Genomic DNA, 24,397 nt, shown 5'->3' on the forward strand with positions numbered 1-24,397 from the left:
CTCACGTTCACAAACATTGTTGTGTACTACTATGAACTGATTTTTAAGAGGAAGATATTGGAATGCTATTGCTAATTCAGTCCTGTACATGAAGGATTATACTTAGCTTTTTACTAGACATGCTATTGGAATACTCATGTTAACTCTAACAAAGCATTTTGCTTAGCTTTGTCTCATGTAATTGGAAGTTAACAAATAAAGGCTTACAATGAACCACTTTGTTGGATATAAATCAATTTCCATTCTCATTCATCATAGAAAATAAAAATCATTTCATTACATGCTAATGATATAGCCATATCACTTGCCATTTGGTGAAGACATGCCCAACGACCAGCGTGTTTGCGTAATCGGTGTACAAAAGCCAGAAGGTGTTTGTTGTGGTGGGAGGCAGAGTGAAAAAGGGAGAAAGAAACCCTTTTTAAGAGATAACGGAGGGTAATAGTGTGAAATTTAATATAATTAGATTTTGGTGAGGTTTAATTATAATCCACGTGTTTTATTCCTATTAGCAAACAGCACCAACAGCAAGTATACAACTGCACCTAAGTTTTCCCCTTGTAAAAAAAAGATACTATAAAGCTAGGTTACGTATTTTAGATATATTAATATAAAATATTCATACGGAGTATAAATATATATTATTGATTACTTATTCTCCAAGTAGTTTTTTTTATGGTGAGATATTAGGGCTTCATTGGGCTTGGATCATAGAACAATCCAACAAAGCCCACTAGGTCAAGCTTCCCACAAAACCCTAGTTTCTCCAGTGCAGTTATATATATATATATACCAACTCTCTCATCTCCAATCCTGAGGTTAAAGAGACGGCAAAGAATCGCTGTCCGCTTCGACTAAGCCACTGCTTCGTCTTGGTCCTCGGTTTTGCTCCCTTCTCTCGCACTCTCAAACCCTAACCCTAGATTCTCGTAATTCAGCAACAATGGTGAAACCTACCAAGGCCGAGAAGAAGATCGCTTACGACGCCAAGCTATGCCAGCTTCTCGATGACTACACCCAGATCCTCGTCGTCAACGCTGACAACGTCGGCTCCAATCAGCTGCAGAACATTCGCCGTGGTCTCCGTGGCGATTCGGTGGTTCTTATGGGGAAGAACACTATGATGAAGCGTACTGTGAGGATTCACGCTGAGAAGTCCGGCAACAATGTCTATCTCAACCTTATCCCCCTCCTTGTTGTGAGTACTCTTCGATTTCCTCCATTTTTGGTTCTCGCTGTATTTTTGTTAATGTTTATAGAATTTTTAATGTGTTGTTTTCATCGATTATAATCATTTCTAGACTGAATTATGTTATTAATTTGATTGTATTTAATTTTGGAGCATTTGTGTGATTTTAATCTTTTCATTAAACCAGTGAGATTTGATTTATGATTTATATATTGATTTAGGTTATTATTATAATTGAATTTAAGATTGGAAGATTTTTATCATTTTAATTTGTTTATTGAACCATGGAATTTTTTGATGTGTGATTTTTAGGGTTAGTTAGGTTAATATTTTGAATGAATTTAGGTTTGGAAGACTTGTGTGATTTTAATTTGTTTATTTGAACCAGGGAAATGTTGGGTTGATCTTCACAAAAGGTGACTTGAAGGAGGTTAGCGAGGAGGTTGCTAAGTACAAGGTAATGTGACCTTTCCACTATTGTTTTACATTTGGGTAGTGTTTTGCATGTAATGTTTCAAATGATTATGTTGCTCGCTCTTGTTTGCTGTCTTTTGCTATTCGTGTCTGGCCTATATCTTTTGGTAGTGACTATTATGTAACATTCATTTATATGATTCATAACATTCATTAATTTTGTCCAGCAATTAATGATATTGTTCTTCTTTTTCCATGCTATACCTTTGTTATTGTGTTGTATGTTCATATTTATTATGTTAACATAATGTATGTTAATATTATGGTCTACTTGATGTATGCAAATATGTGGTAGTGTTTCAATTCTTTTGCTTACCATTGCTTTTCTTAACCTTCTTTTTATTTTGATAATATTATGTTTTCTTTGATTGTAAGTTTCTTTCCACTTTCAGGAAACTATTAAATTTTTGTTGTGTGTTCATTTGTATCTGTGATTATATTTGCCCACTTTTCTTGTTAATTTTATCCATGATATTCTAGTTTTCAATGTCTAATGATAATGTTCCTCTGTTTCTATGCCATAATGTGCTATCATGATATTGTTATTGTTAGTATGTTGTCTTCATAGATGTGGAACTAGTGTTTAGTTTTTGGTATCCGAGTTCAATGTTATCTTTGACCAGAAATTGCAAACCCTGTTGATTTAGTATTGTGTTGTCATTTGTATGTGTGGTAATATTTGTTCAGTCTTTTATTTTTATGCTAATGTGTGTACCTACACTTAACAGGTTGGAGCTCCTGCTCGTGTTGGTTTGGTTGCTCCAATTGATGTGGTTGTTCCTCCTGGCAACACAGGGCTCGACCCCTCTCAGACTTCTTTCTTCCAGGTATGTGATCTTGTTCTTGTAGAACCTGAATTTTATTTTGTTGGATTTGATTATGACTGTGCAAAAGAACCTGTTTGATTGAACCAATCCTGAACCAAATTTAAATAATCCAACCACTGAAAAAACAGAATCAACCCACTTTATTTTGGTTTGGGCATCCGTCTCTCAAAACAATGAAAAATCCAGATTCTTTTTGATCCAAAAGTGCTGATAAACGCTTCCTGTTTGAGTTTCTTTTGTTGCTGTGTTTTTTTTTTAGCAATGAAATCACTTTTGATTTTTATCTTGTTGAAAGAATTCACCTCTGAAAATTATATTTGCCATTTATTGCTTAAATCAAGATTTAAAATCACTTTGGTTTTTAAACCAGGTTTAAACTGCTTTATTTGTAAACTGAATTAGTTTGTAAAAAGATCTGGTTTGGGTTTAAAACTGAACCAGTATATGTTCTATTTATGTTTGGTTTGTTTTTTTTATATCACTGACCTATATGTGATGCTTACATAATTTTCACACTTCAGGTGCTCAACATTCCTACCAAGATTAACAAGGGTACTGTGGAAATCATTACCCCTGTTGAACTTATTAAGAAGGGGGACAAGGTTGGCTCTTCTGAAGCTGCATTGCTTGCCAAGCTAGGCATTAGGCCCTTCTCATATGGGCTTGTGGTCCTCTCTGTTTATGACAATGGTTCTGTGTTCAGCCCTGAGGTTCTTGATCTTACTGAGGATGACCTTGTTGGGAAGTTTGCCATTGGTGTTTCAATGGTCACTGCCCTCTCATTGGCCATCTCATTCCCAACACTGGCAGCTGCACCACATATGTTTGTCAATGCGTATAAGAATATTCTTGCTGTTGCACTTGCCACTGAATATTCTTTCCCTCAGGCTGATGAGGTTAAGGAGTACTTGAAGGTATTAGCTTTTTTTAACTTGTTTTTTGACTAAAATGTTGTTGCTGTATTGTCACCTTTCTTATATACAAATTATTTGTTTATTGCAGGACCCAAGCAAGTTTGCTGTAGCTGCCACTGCTGCTGCCCCCGCTGCTGCTGCCGCTCCAGCTGCCGCTGCTGCTAAGGAGGAGGAAAAGAAGGAGGACCCTGCAGAAGAATCTGATGAAGACGGCTTGGGTTTCGGTCTATTTGATGAATAGTTCACCTGCTTTATTGAGTTGTTTCATTCGTACTTTATTTTTGTTCTTTTAGATTTGATGTTATACATTCCTCATTTTAGGTACTTATCTTATTGTTTTCCATTTAATATTTTACCTTACGACTCCTTTTAAAATGGTAAATTTCTTAGTTTCTAAGTGATTTTGGCTCAACTTGTTTGTGTCTACGTTGTTTTAAATTCCTTTCTGGATAAAGTTGCTGTGGATGATGGTTTCTGCAACTGATTTTTGTTGTCTGTTATTTTCTTGATCTCATTCTTTGATACTGATAAATGCCTCCAAACATAGATACTTAATATCGTTTTCTTCCTCAACCCAGCAAAACCAGGCTACTTGAAATTCAATATAGGGAACTCGAATTTCTTGCAAAGAATAACTCATGATCATTTTACAACAACACAATAAACTATTTGTGAGCCATTTGAAAAATCCATCATCTTAAAAGTAAGTATACATCAAATCCATCAATTTTAGAAGAAGAAATTAATCCAATCGTTAGTTGTTTCTACTTTCTAGCAATTCCAGAAAACCGTCAAAATGCACCGCTGGCGTCCCATCCCACCATCGTCTTTGTTTCAAACCGTTGCCATTGATCTCTCTTGTCAAGAATACTTGTCGATCTTTCTTCTTGATAACACCTATTGAGCTTTTTTTTCGCTATCTTGGTTCATCTTCGCAGCTTCAATAGAGCCCTTCTTCATCTTCTCTAGTAGCTTCCCCTCACTACTAGTAGGAAGTAGGAACACCATCAGATGCTCAAGGTTTCGACATGTGGAGAGGCAGGATAATGGTGCAAAGTAAGATGGACACTCATGAGAACACTGAAAAACATTTAAAATTACGAAAAATAAAAAAAGGATATGATAAGTTCACGCAACAAGCTCTTAAACAAGGCGGGACAGCTTTGTTTAGCGAAGTCTGTTCTCACCTCTATGGCGGTTTACTCTATGCAATCCTTATGGCTCCCGGAGTCCATTTGCAATTATGTGGACAGAAAGATTCATAACTGTGTGCGGGGGAAGGGTGAAAATACACGGAGCTGGAACCTGGTTCCTTGGGAGGAAGTTACGCGACCAAAGGAGAGCGGTGGACTTAGCCACCGGAGCACGCGCACGAACAATATCGCCATGTTAGGGAAGCTGGTGGAGGATCTCCTCCACGACAGAGGGAAACCTTGGGTGGAGGCTCGCACAAATACTTAGGGGAGAAATTAATTATGGAGGGGGAAATAAAACCTGGCTGCTCCTATGTTTGGCGGGGCATTGTGAGAGCAAAGGAATGTGTCAAGGAGTACTTCAGGCCTCAGTTAGGGGAAGGCTCTTCCTCTTTTTGGTATACGAATTGGCTGGGCACAGGGAAGCTCTGCAATAGAGTCCCCTTCGTGCACGTTACAGATACCCTGCTTACGGTTGCTGATGTTTGGGGACCGGGGCGTTGGGAATTTGATCAACTTTATACTATTCTTCCTGGGGATGTATTGGAGGAGATTAAGGGCGTGCGGATCCCGTCATCACCTGCTGGCAGCGATCGTCTTCGATGGGCAGAATCAAACGATGGACGGTATAGTGCAAGCACCGCGTATGCCGCCCTCGCTGGTTTTGCGAATTTGGATACTGGAGAATGTAAGAGAATCTGGAAGTGCACTGTCCCTCAGAAAATTCGCTTCTTCTTATGGCTTGTCCACAAAGGAGCCTTGCCCACTAATGAGAAGAGAAATCGTAACCATCTAAGTGCTACAGCTACCTGTCCCAGATGTGATGCGAAGGTGGAAAGCCAGGATCACCTATTTCGACGCTGCCCGCAAGCTCGATCGTTGTTGCAGAGTTTTGGGGCAATCTTACCCAGGCTCGATGGAGGGGAGGAGTTCCAGAACTGGCTCATGAGAGTTCTTAAGGAGCGTGAACATCTTTTAGCAGTGGCAGTGATGTGGTGGAATTGGAGACGGAGAAATCACTTAATTTTTTAGGGTGAAGACACAGATGACCCTTGGAATCTGAATCGAGTCCTCCGGAACGTGCTGCTTGACGTTGCTTCTTGGCGCATGGCTGCACATTCGACGAGCGGTATGACAGGACCTGGCATGGAGATCACTGGCAATGGCACAGAGACCACGACCCACTATTTGACGGTGGATGGAAGTTAGGATCGATCGTAGAGAAGGATGGGATATGCGGCGGTTATTCGATCACCGGGTGGGAGTTGGCAATCTGCCACTTCAGAGAGCCATGAGTTTGGTTCAGCCTTCAAAGCAGAGGTCCGTGCAATGGATTTAGGACTGTCTCATGCCTGGAGCTTAGGCATTCGTAGAATGGTGTGTGCGTCGGATTGTGCAGATGTCGTTCGCCTTATGCAAAACCCAGGGGAAGCTGCCACCTTCTGGGACAGGGAAGCCTTTACAGATATGCTAGCTTGGTTAACCAAGGATTGGAGATTAACCTTCGTCCGTATCGATCGCGATCGGAATAATACTGCGGACCTACCGGCGAAGAAGGCTCGTTGGGAAGGATCGGCGGCCCGTATATGGGGACAACTACCGTCTTTTCTCTATGAAGCTTTGTACTTAGACGCGTGCGCATAGTCCTGTTTTCTGCTTGTTTTTTTTTTCCTCCTGTAACAAATAAAATACACCTATTTGATACGGTAGTTGATAAATAAAAATGTCAAATAACCTTTATATTTTTTTTTGCTTCATCGAAAAACTGTCAAATAAGCTTTATGATCTCAAAGGAATCATTTTGAATCAAACAAATAATTTTAGATATAGAGATTTTTTTCATTGACTATTTTAAATTTGAGTGTATAAACCAGAGTATATAACCATATTTAACCCTATTAAAATTTAAGGGTTTGTTTCAAAAAAAAATATTTGGTACTATGATTTCTAAAGACAAAAATATCCTCATCTTCCCTCATTCATTCTTTCTCTATCCCTCTGTCGGAAAAACCCATACACACCACGCTCCGCCGGACCCAGGTCATCCCCGCTAACCCAAACACCCATTAAGCCACCGCCCAAACTCCATCTCATCTCCACTTCACGGCAAAACAATGATGATGGTAATGCCATCTCCACCGCTTCGACACCATCCTCGCCACCGTCAACAGCTGCGCTGGCATTTTCCACCTCGCCCCATCCCCATGCATTGTCGACCAAGTTCATGACCCTCAGGTCTTCTTCTTAAATTTTCAATCTTTTTCGCTTTTTCGTGTACCCCATTTTGGTTCTGAAGCTCGTGAGTTCGTGCAGAAGCAGCTTCTGACATTGAATACTGGAAGCAAAACGGGGTCTGCAATTGCATGCATTTTTTGTTGATTTCTTCTGTGTTTTTGTAAATGCATTGAGTGTTTGTGTGTAATGTGAAGTGTGAACTGAACCACAGTGGTTCATTTTTTTAAAACCACAGTAGACAACGCCCTTATACAATGCACTATATTTCATGTATTACCACTCCTAGTTATTATTGCTAGACCCAATATTTTGATACAAGAGAACCATATGTGATGGATAGTTGGGAGTTGGGATACATGCTAATACACGAGTTCAGAATTTCCATGAAATTTCTACTTTATTTTAAGCATCTTTCACATGTACTCGGTAGTCTAGTAGCATTAAAATACAGAAAGAAATGGGGATTTGAAATGTGAAGGAACTAGGAAGCATCTTGCCGAAAACGACAAGCGGTTTTCACGGAACTATAGTGACAAACTAGGTGCGTACGCTTGAAATCAATTCGTTGTCCTAATTTTATAATAAGAGCAGAAGCAGATATTAGCACGACCGCGCTATAAGCAGACTTGATTAATAAATTCAGAGCACAAACTGCAAGCAATTCCTTTCCTTGATCTCTCTCTACTCTCTAGTCTTTATTGGCATCTCTAATTTCCTCACTTGTTCTGGTGATCATGGCAGCAGCAGTGTTGGGGGGAGCTTTTCTCAGTGCTTTTATTGATGTTGTTTTTGACAGGCTGGCTTCACCTCAGGTTGTCAATATGATCCGAGGGAAGAAGCTTGACCCCAAGATGCTTCAAAGGTTGGAGACAACTCTGAAAGTGGTTAGAGTGGTGCTTAATGATGCTGAGAAGAAACAGATCAGAGATTCTGATGTCAACAGCTGGCTCGATGATCTCAAAGATGTTGTCTACATGGCTGATGACTTGTTGGATGAAATTTTTACCAAAGCTGCAACTCAACAGGAGGTAAGTAACTTGTTCTCTCGCCTTTTCAATGTGCAAGATAGGGAGATGGCGGGTAGGTTGGAAGACATAGTTGACAAACTAGAATATATCTTAAAACTCAAGGAGAGTCTTGATCTCAAAGAGATTGTAATGGAGAACTTGTCATACAAAACTCCATCAACATCTCTCCAGGATGGATCTCCTATATATGGCAGAGATAAAGACAAGGAGGCCATCATCAAGTTGTTGTTAGATGATAACAATAATGGTGACGAAGTATCTGTGATCCCTATTGTTGGCATCGGTGGGGTTGGAAAGACCACATTGGCACAGTTGGTGTACAATGATGACAATTTGAAGAATGTGTTTGATTTTAAAGCATGGGTTTGTGTTTCTGAACAATTTGATATCATGAGGGTTACAAAAATTATAACACAAGCGGTTACACGGAAAACTTGTGAAATGAATGATTTAAATATACTCCATCTTGAATTACAAGAAAAATTGAGAGGAAAAAAATTCTTAATTGTTTTGGATGATGTTTGGATTGAAGATTGTTGGTTGGTGTTTACAAATCATGCATGTATTTCCTCTGGACCTTTTGAGAATACAACAGCTTTGAAGAAAATTGGCATGGAGATTGTTAAAAAGTGTAAGGGATTGCCTTTAGCAGCACAATCACTTGGAGGTATATTGCGAAGAAAGCAGGATATTAGGGATTGGAATAATATACTAAATAGTGATATTTGGCAATTATCTGAAAGTGAAAGCAAAATTATTCCAGCTTTGAGAATCAGTTATCATTATCTCCCTTCTCATTTGAAACGTTGCTTTGTTTATTGTTCATTGTTTCCAAAAGATTATGAATTTGAAAAAAAAGAATTGATCTTGTTGTGGATGGCTGAAGATCTCTTACCGCCACCAAAAACAGGAAATACTTTAGAAGAAGTTGGTTATGAGTGTTTTGATTATTTAACTTCAATTCTACTCAAGATTAGAAAAACTTGGGGAAGAAGCCAAGATTCATGTCAAGACTCGTCATTTGTCATTCACCAAATTCAGTGGTCCAATCCTGGAAAACTCTGAAGTTTTTGGTAGAGCAAAATGTTTAAGAACACTATTGTCAACCGAATGTGGGTATGCATCTGAAGAGGCACCGCGTATCCAACTATTGAAGCTTAAGTATGTAAGAGTTTTATCATTATATTCCTTTCACGGTCTCAATGCATTGCCCGATTCTATCGGGGAATTGATCCATTTGCGTTATTTGGATCTTTCAGAGACAGATGTAGAGTCATTGCCAGAGTCATTGTGTAATTTGTATCATCTTCAAACATTGAAGCTGGATCATTGTGATAACCTGACTATGCTACCTAGTGGCATGCAAAATCTTGTAAACTTGCACCATCTTGGTATCAGTCAAACTCCTGTAGAGGAGATGCCCAAAGGAATGAGCAAATTAAAGCAGTTGCAGCATCTACCTTACTTTATTGTGGGCAAGCACGAGGAGATGAAGATCAACCAATTAGAGGGACTTTCGAATCTTCATGGATCGCTTTCAGTTAGGAAATTGGAGAATGTTGGCAATTGCGGTGAAGCTTTGGAAGCAAAAATGATGACTAAGAAGCATATTAACCATTTAGCGTTGAATTGGTCTTCGGATGAGGTTTGTACTGATTCTGAAACTGAAATGAATATACTATGCAAGTTACAGCCTCACCAAGATCTACAAGTCCTGGAGGTAAATGGGTATAGGGGTACGAGATTTCCCATTTGGGTTGGAAATTCTTACTATCACAATATGACTGGGCTAAAGCTGTCTTCTTGCAAGAATTGTTGTATGCTTCCTTCACTTGGACATCTTCCATCTCTCAAGCAGCTCATTATTTCTAATTTGAATGGGTTGGAGACTATTGATGTTGAATTTTTCTTGAATAAAGACTCCGCTTTGTTGACACCCTTTCCCTCCCTTGAATATCTTAAAATTTCAGGGATGCCTTGTTTGGAGGTGTGGAGTTCTTTTGAGCCGCCATGCGCATTTCCTAAACTCAGGAGTTTGGTGATAGAAAATTGTCCAAAATTGAGGGGAGATTTGCAAAGTCACCTCCCTGCTTTAGAACAACTTGAGATTAAAGATTGCAGGCAACTTGCTTGTTCTCTCCCAAGGGCTCCCTCCATGCGCCGACTAGTGTTAGTTCAAGCAAATAAAGTAACCTGGCAAGAGTTTCCTATTGCAATAGAATATTTGGAAATCGGAGTAAGCTCAGTGGTGATGAAGTCCATGTTTGAGGCCATCATTAACAGACAACCAACTTGTCTCCAATCTTTAGAATCAAGGGATTGTTCATTTCCAAATCTCGAACAACTAAACATCTCAGACTGTGAAAATCTGGAATCTCTTTCAGTGTCACAGTCATGGGGTGCTGCTCTTCAAAATCTCAGTAGTTTGCGGATCAGCAGCTGCCCAAGTTTAGTATCATTGGCAATAGAAGGATTGGCTGTGCCCAACTTGACTAGCTTCACCATTTCCTTTTGCGACAAGTTAAAGTCATTGCCTCGTCGGATGGATACTCTTCTCCCCAAATTGAAACTTCTTGAGATAAGTAACTGCCCAAGAATTGAGTCGTTTCCTGAAGAAGGTGTGCCGCCTAGCTTGAGAGAACTTGCTATTTCTAATTGCGAGAAACTACTGAGCAGCCTTACATGGCCATCCATGAACATGCTTACCCATTTATGGCTTTACGGTCCATGTGATGGGATCAAGTCCTTCCCAGAACAGGGTTTGCTGCCTCCCTCGCTTGTGTCTATTTCGGTATGCGAATTCTCAAATCTGGAAACGTTCAATTGCGAGGGGCTTCTCCACCTCACCTCCCTCCAAACATTAAGAATTGTATATTGCCCAAAGGTGGAGAACATGGTGGGAGAAAGGCTGCCCGCCTCTCTGACTGAACTTCACATCTACGAATGCCCTTTGCTGGGAGAACAGTGCCACATGAAGCACACTCAAATTTGGCCCAAAGTTTCCCACATCCCATGCATTTATGTTGATGATAGACAAATTTCATGACCTGAGAATGTGATTATCAACAGGTAATTTCTCCGCCGTAACCGACTTCTTCATTATCTTCTACTGAAGAAAAACTATTTTCTACCATGAGTTTATTTAGCCTATATTTTGAAAGAAAAGCGAGATTCATGAATTTGAATCAAGCATGTGTTTCATTTCATGTCTCATTCTTTGTACGTTTAACTTTGTTATTGCATTCAACAAACTTACCGTGGAGTGAGTAATAACTAGTGGTCTTCATCTTGTTGTTTGCAGTTTGTTATGTGGCTGAGGGTCTCACCTTGAACTGTCCTGTCTGACCGAAGATTTTTGTTTAGCATCATGAGGTGAATATTTTTTGTTTTGAATGGCAGTCTGTGTACATATTTCATACCAATTGTATTTGTATGTTCTTTATCTTAGTAGCTTCCGAATAATGCTAGGGATTGAATCTGTATGTGGATAATTGTAGCTGATGTTGTGAAGAAGGATTTGTTTGTTCCAAGCTATGTATCAAAATAAAGCCTAAGTTTCATGTTATAGTTTGAATTTCAAGAAAGGTATGGATATGCCACTTCCTACAGTTATACGTGTTGAGGAACAAAATGACATTTAAGTTCACCAATTCAGAACAACTACTGTGAATTTTCATTGGCTGTTATTATCTTTTTAAAATTTGCTAAAAATAGTGCATGAAATATTTTACTTATGTAAGATTTGATTTTGTTACAGCTGACAGGGATGATCTCTGCTTACCTCTGGTTACAGATCCTTTGGGGCAGGCTTCCCAGGTATATACTGACAGATAACTGTAAAGTATTACACAAAAACTATATTGTGGGGATCAGTTAGTGTTTGAGTCTTGACTGCTTGTTGACTTGCTTATTCCTTCTTATTCTTGGTTATAATTTACGATCTGAAACATCAAAATGGGTAACTTGCTCGGTGATTCTGCTGAAAAACGCCAGAGCAATACCAGAGTGTCATGATGCATCATACATGAATGCTATTGATAATTAAAATAACAAAATATATGTCTAAGTACAACCTCTGACTAGTGGGAGACTTTCCTAAATATAACTCCTCTAGAGCATGCTTCCCAGGTATATACTGACAGAATAGAAAAATGATGTTATCCTTTTAACTGCTGCTCTTTTTAAACTCTGTTAAAACATATTTGAGGTTTTTCTTTTTCGATGAATATTATGTTGCAGGAAACTGTAAACTTACTGCTCTATGGCCAGTCTCTCACTAATGTCTGATGGGAGGATGGATTCCATTTATGTGAAAAGTTTCCATCGAAATCTAAGAGAAACAAATATTAAGCTTTCACAGCAGATGCTTGAGGCCTTGAGCATCTATGCAAAATTGCAGGCTTCTTTGTATAGAGTGAGTTTCGGCAAGTCATTATAGATCTAGTCATCACACAAGGGCTCGGGATGTTTAAAGGATTCGTCTCTCATCAGGACTAGTGGGTAAGAAGGTCCTTGATCTCTACCATTTTAATGGATTGTCTAATGATAAATTCTAGGGCTGAAACTCCAGTACAGAAACCCAAGTTTAGTTTATTCCTGACTGACTAATTTAGTTATACTGTTCAAATGCCATAGTCTTACATTCCTGGTTTTTCCTTCTCAAGAAATCTAAGTTTTTAATCTAGTGGACATTCCAACACTTTCATGGTAGCAAAAAGTAAGCATGAGGCAATATTCTAGTTTATGACCCTGTAACCATCCATAATTGACCACTTATTCTTATAGCAGTCATTAATATTTCTAAATGTTTTACTTGTGTATTTACAGGACAGAGACAAAGTCTAGCATACATGGAATTAATATGTCCATCCTGCTTCAATTGAGAAATGCACTAAAGTACTGATACTTACAGTCTGTTTATAGTTTCACAAATCATACTGTTGCAATAAAACAAGATGTCTGAAGATTTTGGTTAACAAAATTTGTTGCCAACAAATTCACCTTCCTTATTTTTCTGGTTTAGTTTATGTGCTCATGTGTGTAAAGGGAAAGAGAAGGAGTAGTGAAGGTAAGGTTTGAAGATTGTGCTGTGCTTCAGATATGAGAAGAGATAAATGGTGAAAAGAGTAAATAAGTGGTTAATGGCACCTCCTGCAGCATAGCAATGGAAACTGCCCGAGTATTCAGGCTTTAGGCTTATGAAGTGCTCTGTTTGTATGCATGCTGAGAAAACCCGCAACAACGCCTTTATCAACCTTACCCCCTCCTTGCAGTACGTTCTCTTCTCTAAGTTTTCACAATTTTTTTATCAACGAGGATCAAATTAAAAAATGGGAAGTCATACTTTACTGCTCGTGTTAAATTAAGCTACGAACTACTTTGATTATGTGTTTAGTTTTTAAGCTGTTATCATCTTTAAATTTAAAAAAAAAAAAACAATTTTGATGTTTAACTTCTAGACTGAATTTTGTTAATATGGTTTGAATTTTATTTTGGAGGATTTGTGTTCATTGAACCAGGGAAATGTCGGGTTTATTTTCACCATAGGTGACTTGAAGGAGGTTAGCGAAGAGGTTTCCAAGTATTAGGTGAAGTGACCTTGCCGCAATTTTTTCACTCGGCTTGTGTTTTGCATGTAATGTTTCTTATGATAATGTTGCTATGTCTTGTTTGCTCTCTATTGTTACTGGCATATAAACTTTCTGTTGCGACTCTTGTGTGAATATTTATAAATTTTCTCTAGTGACAAATGATAATGTTCTTCTGTCTCTATGTTATAACTTGCTATTTGTTATGTGTTAATGTTAATTATTGTTAACTTGATGTCTTCAAAGTTGTAAAAGTTGTTCAGTTCCTTTGGTAACCATTGCATTTGTTAATCTACTTTATTAGTATTATTATTGATTTCCCATCTTACGAGATTGCAGTTGTATGTTTTGTTTTTAGTGGTTTGATGTTATATCTTTGATAGTAAATATCCTCTTTCAGTATCTTGTTCATTTGTATCTGTGCTAATATGTGCTCACTTTTCATGTTAATGGTTCAGTGTTCAGCCCTGAGGTTCTTGATCTTACTGAGTATGACCTTGTTGGGAAGTTTGTCATTGGTGTCTCAATGGTCACTGCACTTTCATTGGCCATCTCATTCCCAACACTTGCAGTTGCACCGCACATGTTTGTCAATGCCTATATGAATGTTCTTGCTGTTGCACTTGCCACAGAATATTCTTTCCCTCAGGCTGATGAGGTTAAGGAGTAACTTAAGGTATTGGCTTCTGACATGTGTTGTTCTGACTTAAATGTTCTCACATTGTTTTCATCTTTCTTATTATCAAATCACATGTTAATTGCAGGACCCAAGCAAGTTTGTTGTAGCTGCTGTTGCTGGCCCAGCTGTTGCCGCTGGCACCGCCCCAGACACCGCTGCTGCTAAGGAAGAAGAAAAGTAGGACGAGCCTGCTGAAGAATTGGATGAAGACCTGGGTTTTGGTCTGTTTGATTAGTTTGTTAGTACTTCTTGAGTTATAGGAGCACTTCTTTTCCTGTAGCACAGTAGCATGGCGCATATGCGCTAGGCATGTGGGGCATATGTGCTGGTGTTGACTAAGGTTACGAGACCTCGGGCATAGGCGCTGGGTTTGCTGTTTCTATTTTGGGTTTAAATCTACAGTTTTATTAGGATTTGATTTAAGGAGATTGTGATAGAGTTTATGGAGATTTTATTGTAAAATAAGGATTAAAATCCACTATGAATAGAATAACATTGTAACCCTAAAGTATGACATGAGGCAATTGTGCAATTGAGAGAAATTGCAATTGCTGAGTGATTAATTATACGAATCAATAAAGGGAGCTATAGCTACTCTATAGCCGCCGAGGTAGGCACAATTAGCCGAACTGCGTAACCAAAGTCTTCTGTGCTTGTTCTTATCGCTTTATGTTCTCGCTCTATTATAATTTGTGCAATCCAAGCATTTCCTAACATTCCCATTGATGTGGTTTGTGGTAAGAGGCACAAGTCCTGCAAATTCATGTGGCTGAATTGTTTAAAGAAGACAATTACATGTGTTGTAAATTCAAACTAATTTGAGGGAAAATATGTCAATTTGTATCAGTAGGGTAATACACCCATATATCTCTTGTTAGGGTAATACACCCTAGCGGTTGCCAAAATTTATATCAGTAGTTAAAAACAAGACACATGTCTACTCATATGCAAGAGCTAAACTGATTACAAATTATATTTTTAGGAATTTTTTATAATTGGGTTAAATGTGTTTTTGTCTTTATAAATGTAGGGCGGTTTGATTTTAGTCCCTTACCGGAGTAAAGTTGTATTTTGCTTTCCACGATTATAAAAATACTTGACTTTGGTCATCGCTTGATGAATTTGAGCTCTAATTCAGATGATGACTAAAATAAAACATTTTTATAATCATAGAGACCAAAATACAACTTTGCTCAAAAGATGGACTAAAATCAAATGACCTTACATTTACAACAAACAAAAACATATTTGACAACTCTCTTTCTCTTAATAATTTTTTAAGACATATTTAACAACCCTTATAGATAGTTTAAATGGTAATTGATGGATTAAAATTTTCCAAGTCCTGGGTTCAAATCCTACTATCTTGAAGGGAGAAACTTAGATTAAGTTCTTTAAATCTATTTCATCAAGTTTACCAATCATGTGATGACACATGTACAACTATTTCCAAAAATAAATGTCATTTATTAAGAATTTATTGTCAAAATTTGAAAAATTACCTATAAACTTGATACAATGGAGGTAAGGAACTTAGGTAAGTATGATTTTATTGGGTTGACGAAAATATATGAATAACATAACAGCCCAAATCCCAATCTTATTGTGGATATGGAAGCATCCTATGATGTAGTGGCTGGCCTCAGAAGATGATCACCTTAGGCCGACAGGGATGGGTGGTGCAACACGTGCTTCTCACGCTGTGTATCTTGATCGATCAGGTGGCCAAAAAGCGTAGCTGAGTTGGATAAGTGAAGACACCAATGGGAATGGGACAAACCCATTCCCTATACATAACAGCTTGAAAGCAAAAGAATCGCAAAAGATGAAGTTTTTAGTTGGTTGCACCAAGGTATTCTATGTACCAATAGTTATAAGATTGATGTTCTAAATGCTATGAGATCACTTGAAGTAAGTAGACATCTCACAACAAATTTTTCTCCATACACATCATTTAAAGATTAAAAATTGGACTAAATACTTAAACAATTTAACTATCTATCTAGTATCTACCAACTATGTTGCTGATATTGTTTTTATCTATTTAGTATTTACTGTCTAGCCTTAATGGCCTAATCTATTATATTGTCCATCACAGCTTTGGGACTTAGAACTTTGGGATATTGGGAGGATAAAACTAGTATTCAAGATGAAGCCACCCAAAAATCAAATGCCATAGACATGGATGGATATGAAGTTGCTGCTATGCAAGAGTCTCACGCTTCTACGAGAATGTTGTTGGAATCAAGTGTTTCAGTCAAGTCCCATATCGAAGAAGTCAAGGTGAGAGGGAGAGTTTATAAGGAGATGGATCCATAAACCTAATGCCTTAAGGTTTTGGGTTAAGATGTGATGTCCAAGATCTCTTGGTGTTTCCCCTCAACCTTGCCCCATGGGTCCTCGCCGTGACTCTCCCCAACATCTGGTATCAGAGCCGATGGTTCATGGGACCATGACGGCTCCTTGTGTCGAAAGTCTTCATAGCAGTGTGGCTAGGCGGGGAGATTGTTGGAATCAAGGTGTTTCAGTCAAGTCCCACATCGAAGAAGTCAAGGTGAGAGAGATAGTTTATAAGGAGATGGACTCATAAACCTAATGCCTTAAGATTTTGGGATAAGATGTGGTGTCCAAGATCTCTTGGTGTTTCCCCTCGACCTTGCCCCATGGGTCCTCGCTGTGACTCTCCCCAACAAATGTGACTAAGAGGCGAAATTTAAAGCCACCCACAGCTACACATTGATAGAAACTTTTCACATTGTTAATTATTGGATGAAAAATTGTGAGGAGGACCAAATTTGTTTTGATAGACAAAATTAGAGGATTAAAACTAAGAAAGAAAAAAAGTTAAGGGGACTAAAATCACCTGCACACTATACAAGAGAGATCAAAAGTACTGCAATTAAGCCAAGCAAAAAGGAAGCCGCACTAATTGAACGAAACCTTAACCTTCTCCATGGATTGAGGAACTAATTTACATCATATAGTTTTATATTTCTAAATACCGAATTCATTTAATTTTTCATTTAGTATAATCTTTAATTTATCTAGTAGTCCAATTTATAGTTTGGCCGAAATAGTGATTAATAAATGATTTGATCATGATCCATAGTTATGGTTGTAATTGCCGTCCCATGCTGTCTCTTAGGCGGTGTTATGAGGAGTCAGAGTTGTTAGGTAGGAAGCAAAGGCATCCTGTGAAACTAGATTCCCCTTCCTCAGAGTTATCAGAATTTCATGTGATGAGTTCATCCACATAGAGTATTGAATATTTATTAAGTTGAGTGATCAAGTTGTTTATTTCTATACGATTTAAGTATTTATATTGTTTAGTAATTAAGTAGCCGTCTGAGCTATTTACATTAATTTTTGCTTGAATATGTATTTTATTTCACTCATATTGTGCCAGTTTTTTATCCTTTGAGGAGGGTTGTGTATTTTGCTTTACTACTGAATATATTTTATCATTTACTACTGAATATATTTCATCTTTCTAAAAAAAATTTATTAGTAGTACTGTAGTAGTGACTTGTGAGGAAAATAGGAAAAAATAAAGTTTAATGAGAATTTAGGGTAAGGAAAGTGTTGTCTGTGTCCAATGTTCATGTTAGACTGTTATTCAAGCTACTAGACTCTGAACATATATAAAGCTAATCTCATTTTAAATTGAAGTCATGCTTTTATTTTATTTCCCAAGCTATATCATTCATGAGACTAATTATTCGAAGCTTTGAGATCACGTTAAGTAAATATACGTTTCCTAACAAATTATTCTTCATAAACATAAAAAATTAAACTCTAAACTAGCTGCTCAATGAGTTGAACTATCTACACTCGTGCTAGACTTTATGTGTTTATTTAAGTAGAGAGAAATGAACCAAAATAAGCCAACTTGCAATAGAATCTCTTTATAAATGAAAAAAAATAGATTTCGCATTATTAGTTTATAGTCAGTGTATCCGTCTTTAAGAATATAGGAATTCATTTCGTAATCAATTGAGTTTGATTTTTTTGGTGGACTTTATTGACAAAAGTTTGGTTGTGTACAATGAACATTAATTCGAATTTCTGTAAAAAGCAATGAAGAGTCTTTAGTCTTTACACAATACACACCATGGGTTCTAATCATAAAGAGGATTAGACATTTTTTTTATTAGACATGTTAAACGCATGCATATGACTATATGAGTGCTCCAAAATATTAGGGCTGCTTTGTTAGTATTTTAAAAATAAAATTTTAGAAGCTAAATTATGCATTTGTTCATTATTATAAGGATGTTGATAATCAATAAATATATACATGTTTTAACAAAATTACTAGCAACCGCTAACTTGAACGGTAACTAAGTGCGTGTTTGGATCAAATCTAAAATTGATTATGATAATCATGAGTTAAAAGTGATGTAACTTAATTTATGTTTGAATACCTTCATAAGAAAAGTGGAATTTATATGACAATATTGTGAAGTTAAGTTGCAAATTCTTAAAATTGATTATGTTTAACATAGAAATTAACTACTCTATATATAACTTTTAATAGAATTTATTAGTTTAAAATCAACTATGCAAATGACTTCCAAATATCAATATTTTCATTCAAAATTAATTTTACTCTACCAAAATTGATGACACTCGATACTACCATATACGATTCTTCTATCCCCTCTAGTATATATAGTGCACCATATATACCAATAGAAATGTGAAATGCATGCGTTTGCAAAGAATAAAGAGATACTTCACATAAATTCCCGTAGGATACGCACAAAATACAAATTGCATGGGTGGTAATGGTAGCATTTGGATAACTTGGCTGACTCAAAGAATTTTTGTTATCATCTACGTACAAGGAAGGGGCGAATGATAGAGTTGGATATTTGAGTGGGATTCCAAATGAAAAGTGCCACACTTGGAGCCAAAAAAACCCAACCATTATAGAATATGTGTGGATCTCATTCTCAAGTTAAATAGAAATGCATGTTTCACAATAAATTGAAAAATTAAAAAAGATCTCAATGGACTGGTCAGTGGTCACAATGTCATCTAGAGGGATCGAAAGAGCATAGGAGTTTCTAACGCGTGGTAGCTGCTAAAGAAAAGAAGGCCCGATTTCAACGACTCCACTACTAATATTTAGATTAGATTCCAAACAAAGAAAACCGGTGTTCTACTTCAACTTCCTTCCTTGTCCTTTTACGTTAGGTGTTATTGTTCTTGTTGTTATGGATAAGCTCCATGTGATGCTCCAGTTCAATTCCAAATTTCCCTTTTTTCCTCTCACATTTTTATTCATTTAATTTTATAATTAATAAATGATAAATCCATACATATCTAATTGGATTAATAGCCTATTAAATAATTTATTACATGTGGAATAAATCAGACAGTTCGGCAGGGTTTATGGTGTGATTTGTCAAAGACCTGGCCTGATCCGTTTATTAAAAAGGTCAAGTTTAGACTTTTTAAAAAAATCTGATTAGTTAAAAAAAATTGTGTCCTGCCAAAAAGAAAACTTGTTTAATTGGTCTGATGAGCCGATCTATTTCTATAATATTATTATTGCTATTATTTAATATATAATATATATTATACTATTTTAATTAATTTTTTTATAACCCATAATATTTTTTTTAATAGGGTAACGATACGTAGGAATTCTTATTAGTCTGTTAGCCTAACGACTTTTTTAAAATGTTATTTTCTCTTGAATGGACTTTTAAACAGATTCATAAGTCACACCCTCCCTCTAGTAGGTCAGATTAGACATTAAAATTTAGCATATGACACATGTCACATGCCAAACTTGAGCTGCAAATTTAGAAGGCAAGTCAGGGTTGAACCGCACAAAGCCTCACTTGGGTTGCCCTATTTCCACTCTATGACAGTTTACGGAAAATAATATGGTGAAAGATGTCTACCTACTTAATCTAATTTTTTTATTAGCCTCAAGAGAATTAGTGTAATAACTATATAGCATGTGGAATTGATAATACCAAAATAGTTATAAGTACCTAAATTATTTTTTATAAAAAAGTTTAGGTTTTTTTTTTAAAGTCTACTATTTTAAATTAAAATACCTCAGTCCCACACCGCTGCGACTTTCAAAATTGCTCGTTCTTCTCATGTGCCTCCCATCCCCGGTCCACACGTCTTTCTTCTCCTTTCCTTTTAAATTTCCACATCCTCTTCCTCTTATCCAACTATATATACCCTTTTAGCTCTTACTTCCTCTCTTCAATTCAATTCCACAACACTTGAGCACGAAAACAAAAAATTTACACCACCACTTCTACTAATCTGAATCCTCTTTTTTGACATAACAACTCCACTCTTCTCTCTGGCTTCTAAAACATGGTTGATTTTGAGTGCAAATCAAAGATGCTCAACTCCAAGTCCCTCAAGCTTGCTTTCCAAGAAAAGCCCATGCCCACTATTCCCCAGGCTTCTTCCTTGCCCAATTTGAGCCCACCTCTTAACTCAAATGACATCTCCCTAGCGTCGTCTAATGCGTGTGCGGCTTACGACAACTATCTCCGCCTCCCTCAGCTCAGAAGCCTCTGGGCCTCCAACGACTTCCCAAGCTGGCCCAACGAGCCCATCATAAAGCCCGCATTGCAAGCCCTAGAGATCACATTCCGCTTACTTGCGACCGTGGTCTCAGACCCTCGTCCCTACTCGAACAAACGCGAGTGGGGCCGTAGGATCGAGTCCCTCGCGACAACCCAAGTGCAGGTCATCGCCATGCTCCTTGAGGATGAGGAGCGTAGCCCTGAGACACGTGGCAAGGCCCCGGTAACCGACATCAACGACATGATCAATCGAAGCTACAGCGAGGGAAGCTTGCTCCCACGGCTCGCCACGTGGCAAAAATCCAAGGACACAGCAAAGAGGATCCTTTCCACCGTGGAATGTGAAATGACGAGATGCACCTACACGCTGGGTTTAGGGGAAGCAAATTTTAACGGGAAGAAGATTCTCCGTTACGACGCCGTTTGCAGGCCGAGCGAATTGCACTCACTCGAAACGACGCCGTACGATCACGTTGGAAACTACGAGAATCGCACGCTACACGCGACGCACCAGATCGTGGAGTGTTGGGCACGCGCCTCGCGCGGGCTGCTGGAGCGCGTGAGATCAATCGAGAGCGGGAAGTTCGACGAGGCGGCGAGTGATTGCCACGCGCTGGAGAAGATCTGGAAGGTTGTAACGGAGGTTGAGGACGCGCTGGTGATGATGGATCCGGTGGATTTCCTGAGGCTGAAGAGGTTGTTGGGGATAAAATCGTGTGGCGAAACGGCGCCGTTTTGCTTCCGATCGGAGGGGGTGGTGGAGATGGCGAAGGGGTGTAGAGATTTAAGGGAGAAGGTGCCGGAGATTTTGGGGGTGGAGGTTGATCCGAAGGGTGGGCCAGGGATGATGGAGGCGGCGATGAAGGTGTACGGGGAGAAGAGGGCGGAGAGGGTTCACGTGTTGCAGGCGATGCAGGCGGTGGAGTCGGCGATGAAGAGATTCTTCTTCGCGTATAAGCAGGTTGTGGCGGTTTTGATGGGGAGCGCGGAGGCAAATGGCAACGGAAACGGTTGTTGTGAGTCGTTAAGTCAGATATTCATGGAACCAACTTATTTTCCTAGTTTGGATGCTGCTAAAACGTTTCTGGGGTATTATTGGGAAAATAATGAGGTTGTGATTCCTTGGTAAATTTACTTTTTACTGCTACACATACACAAAAGGTTAAAAAGAAAGAAGAAAAAAGTCAAAAACTATTCATTCCTTTTTTTTTTTATATGAATTACATTATGTAACAGGTTGATTTAATGAATATTTATCTGTAAAGTATTCAACTATTCTTTGAATCTCTTTCAGCCACAGAATTACTTTAAATCAATTCCTCATCCTTATAGTTAGATATCTAGAGAAAATAAAGAGAACATGAGTAATCTGATACTTGATAATTATGATGCAAAAAGAATATAGATGGAAGAAAAAGAGCCAACTTTCACAGGGTAAAATCAAGAACAAACCCTCTAAACAGGGGGCCGTGTACACCACTAGGCCAATTAGGCAATTGCCTAAGGCCTCCCAATATATTTAAGGCCCCCAAAAAAATTAGCACATGCAGATTTACTACTAAGACTTAAGAAATGTAATAAAACTAGTGTTTTTTACCCGCACGTTGCACGGGGAATACATCTATTATATTTAATAGATCAATTAATACCTTGATCATTAAAAATATATTAAACAACGGATGAAATAGAAGAGTGTGAAATGATGAGCAAAGTGGATAAAAAGTCTTAAATTAAAACCCTTGTTGCATGGATTGAACTTCGTACAATTGAATAACTAATAAAAAAATTGGTTAACCAAATCTCAAATTATGCAAAACATATTAGGGGATGTGGTTTAATGATGGCTAATAAATAATAGCTGATTTAATCTACAATGAAAAAAAGAGAAAAGATTCTTTATGTACGTGATTATGCGAGTTCATTTTTTACACAATAAAATAAACTAAGTTTGACTCATATCAACATGAAGTCGTTTCACATTCTTCATGAGCCTAAAGACAATAACACAAATTATAGATATGAAGAATCACCAATAAAGCATTCAGAACACATTTTAATCTTAGAAAAAAAAGAATGTACCGCGAAATTTGTTATTGTATTTGATAAATTAATTAATACTTAATGAAGGTACTTTCTTGTTAAAATATATTTCTTCCCGTAGGAGAATTTAACTCCTATAATAATTTGTACAAAAAAATTAAAGTGGACTATATTATTATGTCGTAAAAAATTAACATCAAACTATATTATATTATTTTTTTCTTGTAACAAAAAAAAATTCCGATGAAATCTTATTAACATTTATTTTTATGTAGAAATATTTTCATGTAAAATATTCTTCCTATATATAAAAGCTTTTAGACTATTTCTAATACATTTAGATCCAGCTTCTCCTTACTCTCAGGATGCCTAAAAGTCTTTTCTCAAGTCTATCTGGTGGGTAATATCGATGAAGATGATGACACCCACCATACCTTGCTTGCTTCAAGGTCGATCTCTTGTATCCTCCTCCTGCCGAAGACTTTAAGAGTAAACCTTGCCATTCCAACTTTCATCGATCGAGTTTCAGTTGCTTTTTCTGTTGATTCAAGTGAGAAAGCTTACTAAGGCAACCTCTGCTTTTGTCTATCTCCCAATATAAGAAGCATGTTGCTTTGCTCTTATAGTAGTACTAATGGGCGTACTTTAGAACAAATTTCTAGCGAAGGTCTTGACAGTTTGGAACTGAAAGGTTTGGTTCATTAATAATATCTAGTAGTTTCATCATGCTATTCTGCTTTTGAGCTTGTTGTACTTACTGGAGCATTTCTGCGATAAAAAAATTCAGAATAGTAAAGCAGTCGTAGTATGCTCCCTTTACTTGTTCTAGTGCTCAAGTGATAGCTGAGTGCATACTGTTTACATCTGAATTATATATAAAAGACTCTTAAAAACAACTACTTAATTCTCCATTACAAAGAATATACATTACATCAGAACCTAATTATTATTTGTCAGTGACATAAGTGTCGAAAATAATAGTATTAATAATGGGAATTTCGAATGGTGTGGATAAGGATTAAAAATTCAATCTCATAAGAAAGAAAAATCTCCATTTACATCAAAATCTCTCAGATTTCTCTACCTCACTATCACCACCGCTTTTCTTATAAATTATCCACAAACACACTCACAAATTCAACACAGTACCTAACATCATATGCAAATTTTGTTTTCACTGCAATCAGAGTCTGTTCTTTGGCATAAAAAAGCACTTCATAAAGTAAGAAGGTATCACATTTTGAATTTAAATCATTAAAATATTTATTTCTAATTAAAAAATCAAATGAAACTTGCTTCCAAATCAGCAGCAATCCTAGGTGCTATTCCTGATTGTTGTCCAACTTTAACATGAATTAATATGAACTCATGCTAATTCAAATGAAACTTGCTTCCAAATCAGCAGCTTCCAGCCGTATCTGCATTCTAAGTAACAGAAAATCAAGAACTCATGAAGTGAGATTGATAGACATGTTAGAGTAGGATAGACTAAAGACCACCAAACATAATAGCAATATGTGCAACATCAATCTAGCTATGATAGTGCAAAGATAGCAATCAAATTTGCAGACAGATATGAAAGCCAAAGAATGAATTGAAGCCACTTTTTGGCCATGGCCTTCCAGTGGTTTCCATAGCCAATCAGATCTATTTGTAAGGGGAAA

At 37.4% G+C, this 24,397-nt stretch overlaps 3 protein-coding genes and 1 pseudogene across 3 annotated transcripts; all 4 read left to right on the forward strand.

The window, feature by feature from the left end:
- Window positions 1–781: 781 nt before the first annotated feature.
- Window positions 782–3,816, forward strand: LOC130733608 (60S acidic ribosomal protein P0). Its single transcript, XM_057585836.1, has 5 exons — window positions 782–1,198; window positions 1,578–1,646; window positions 2,392–2,490; window positions 3,012–3,404; window positions 3,493–3,816. The coding sequence occupies exons 1-5, from the start codon at window positions 944–946 to the stop codon at window positions 3,643–3,645; spliced, it is 969 nt and encodes a 322-aa protein (XP_057441819.1). The 5' UTR covers window positions 782–943; the 3' UTR covers window positions 3,646–3,816.
- A 3,055-nt stretch (window positions 3,817–6,871) lies between these two features.
- On the forward strand, window positions 6,872–14,785 carry LOC130733609 (putative disease resistance protein At3g14460; annotated as a pseudogene).
- On the forward strand, window positions 11,322–14,308 carry LOC130724976 (60S acidic ribosomal protein P0-like). Its single transcript, XM_057576264.1, has 6 exons — window positions 11,322–11,339; window positions 11,618–11,676; window positions 12,688–12,756; window positions 13,753–13,808; window positions 13,907–14,106; window positions 14,213–14,308. The coding sequence occupies exons 1-6, from the start codon at window positions 11,322–11,324 to the stop codon at window positions 14,306–14,308; spliced, it is 498 nt and encodes a 165-aa protein (XP_057432247.1).
- A 5,558-nt stretch (window positions 14,786–20,343) lies between the features above and the next one.
- LOC130733610 (nematode resistance protein-like HSPRO2) lies at window positions 20,344–21,977 on the forward strand. The gene has a single exon (XM_057585837.1). It carries the CDS (start codon window positions 20,476–20,478, stop codon window positions 21,820–21,822), a length of 1,347 nt encoding a protein of 448 aa, XP_057441820.1. The 5' UTR covers window positions 20,344–20,475; the 3' UTR covers window positions 21,823–21,977.
- The last annotated feature ends 2,420 nt before the right edge of the window (window positions 21,978–24,397 follow it).

The sequence above is a fragment of the Lotus japonicus genome, chromosome 1, assembly GCF_012489685.1.
Source record: "Lotus japonicus ecotype B-129 chromosome 1, LjGifu_v1.2".
Lineage (NCBI taxonomy): Eukaryota > Viridiplantae > Streptophyta > Magnoliopsida > Fabales > Fabaceae > Lotus > Lotus japonicus.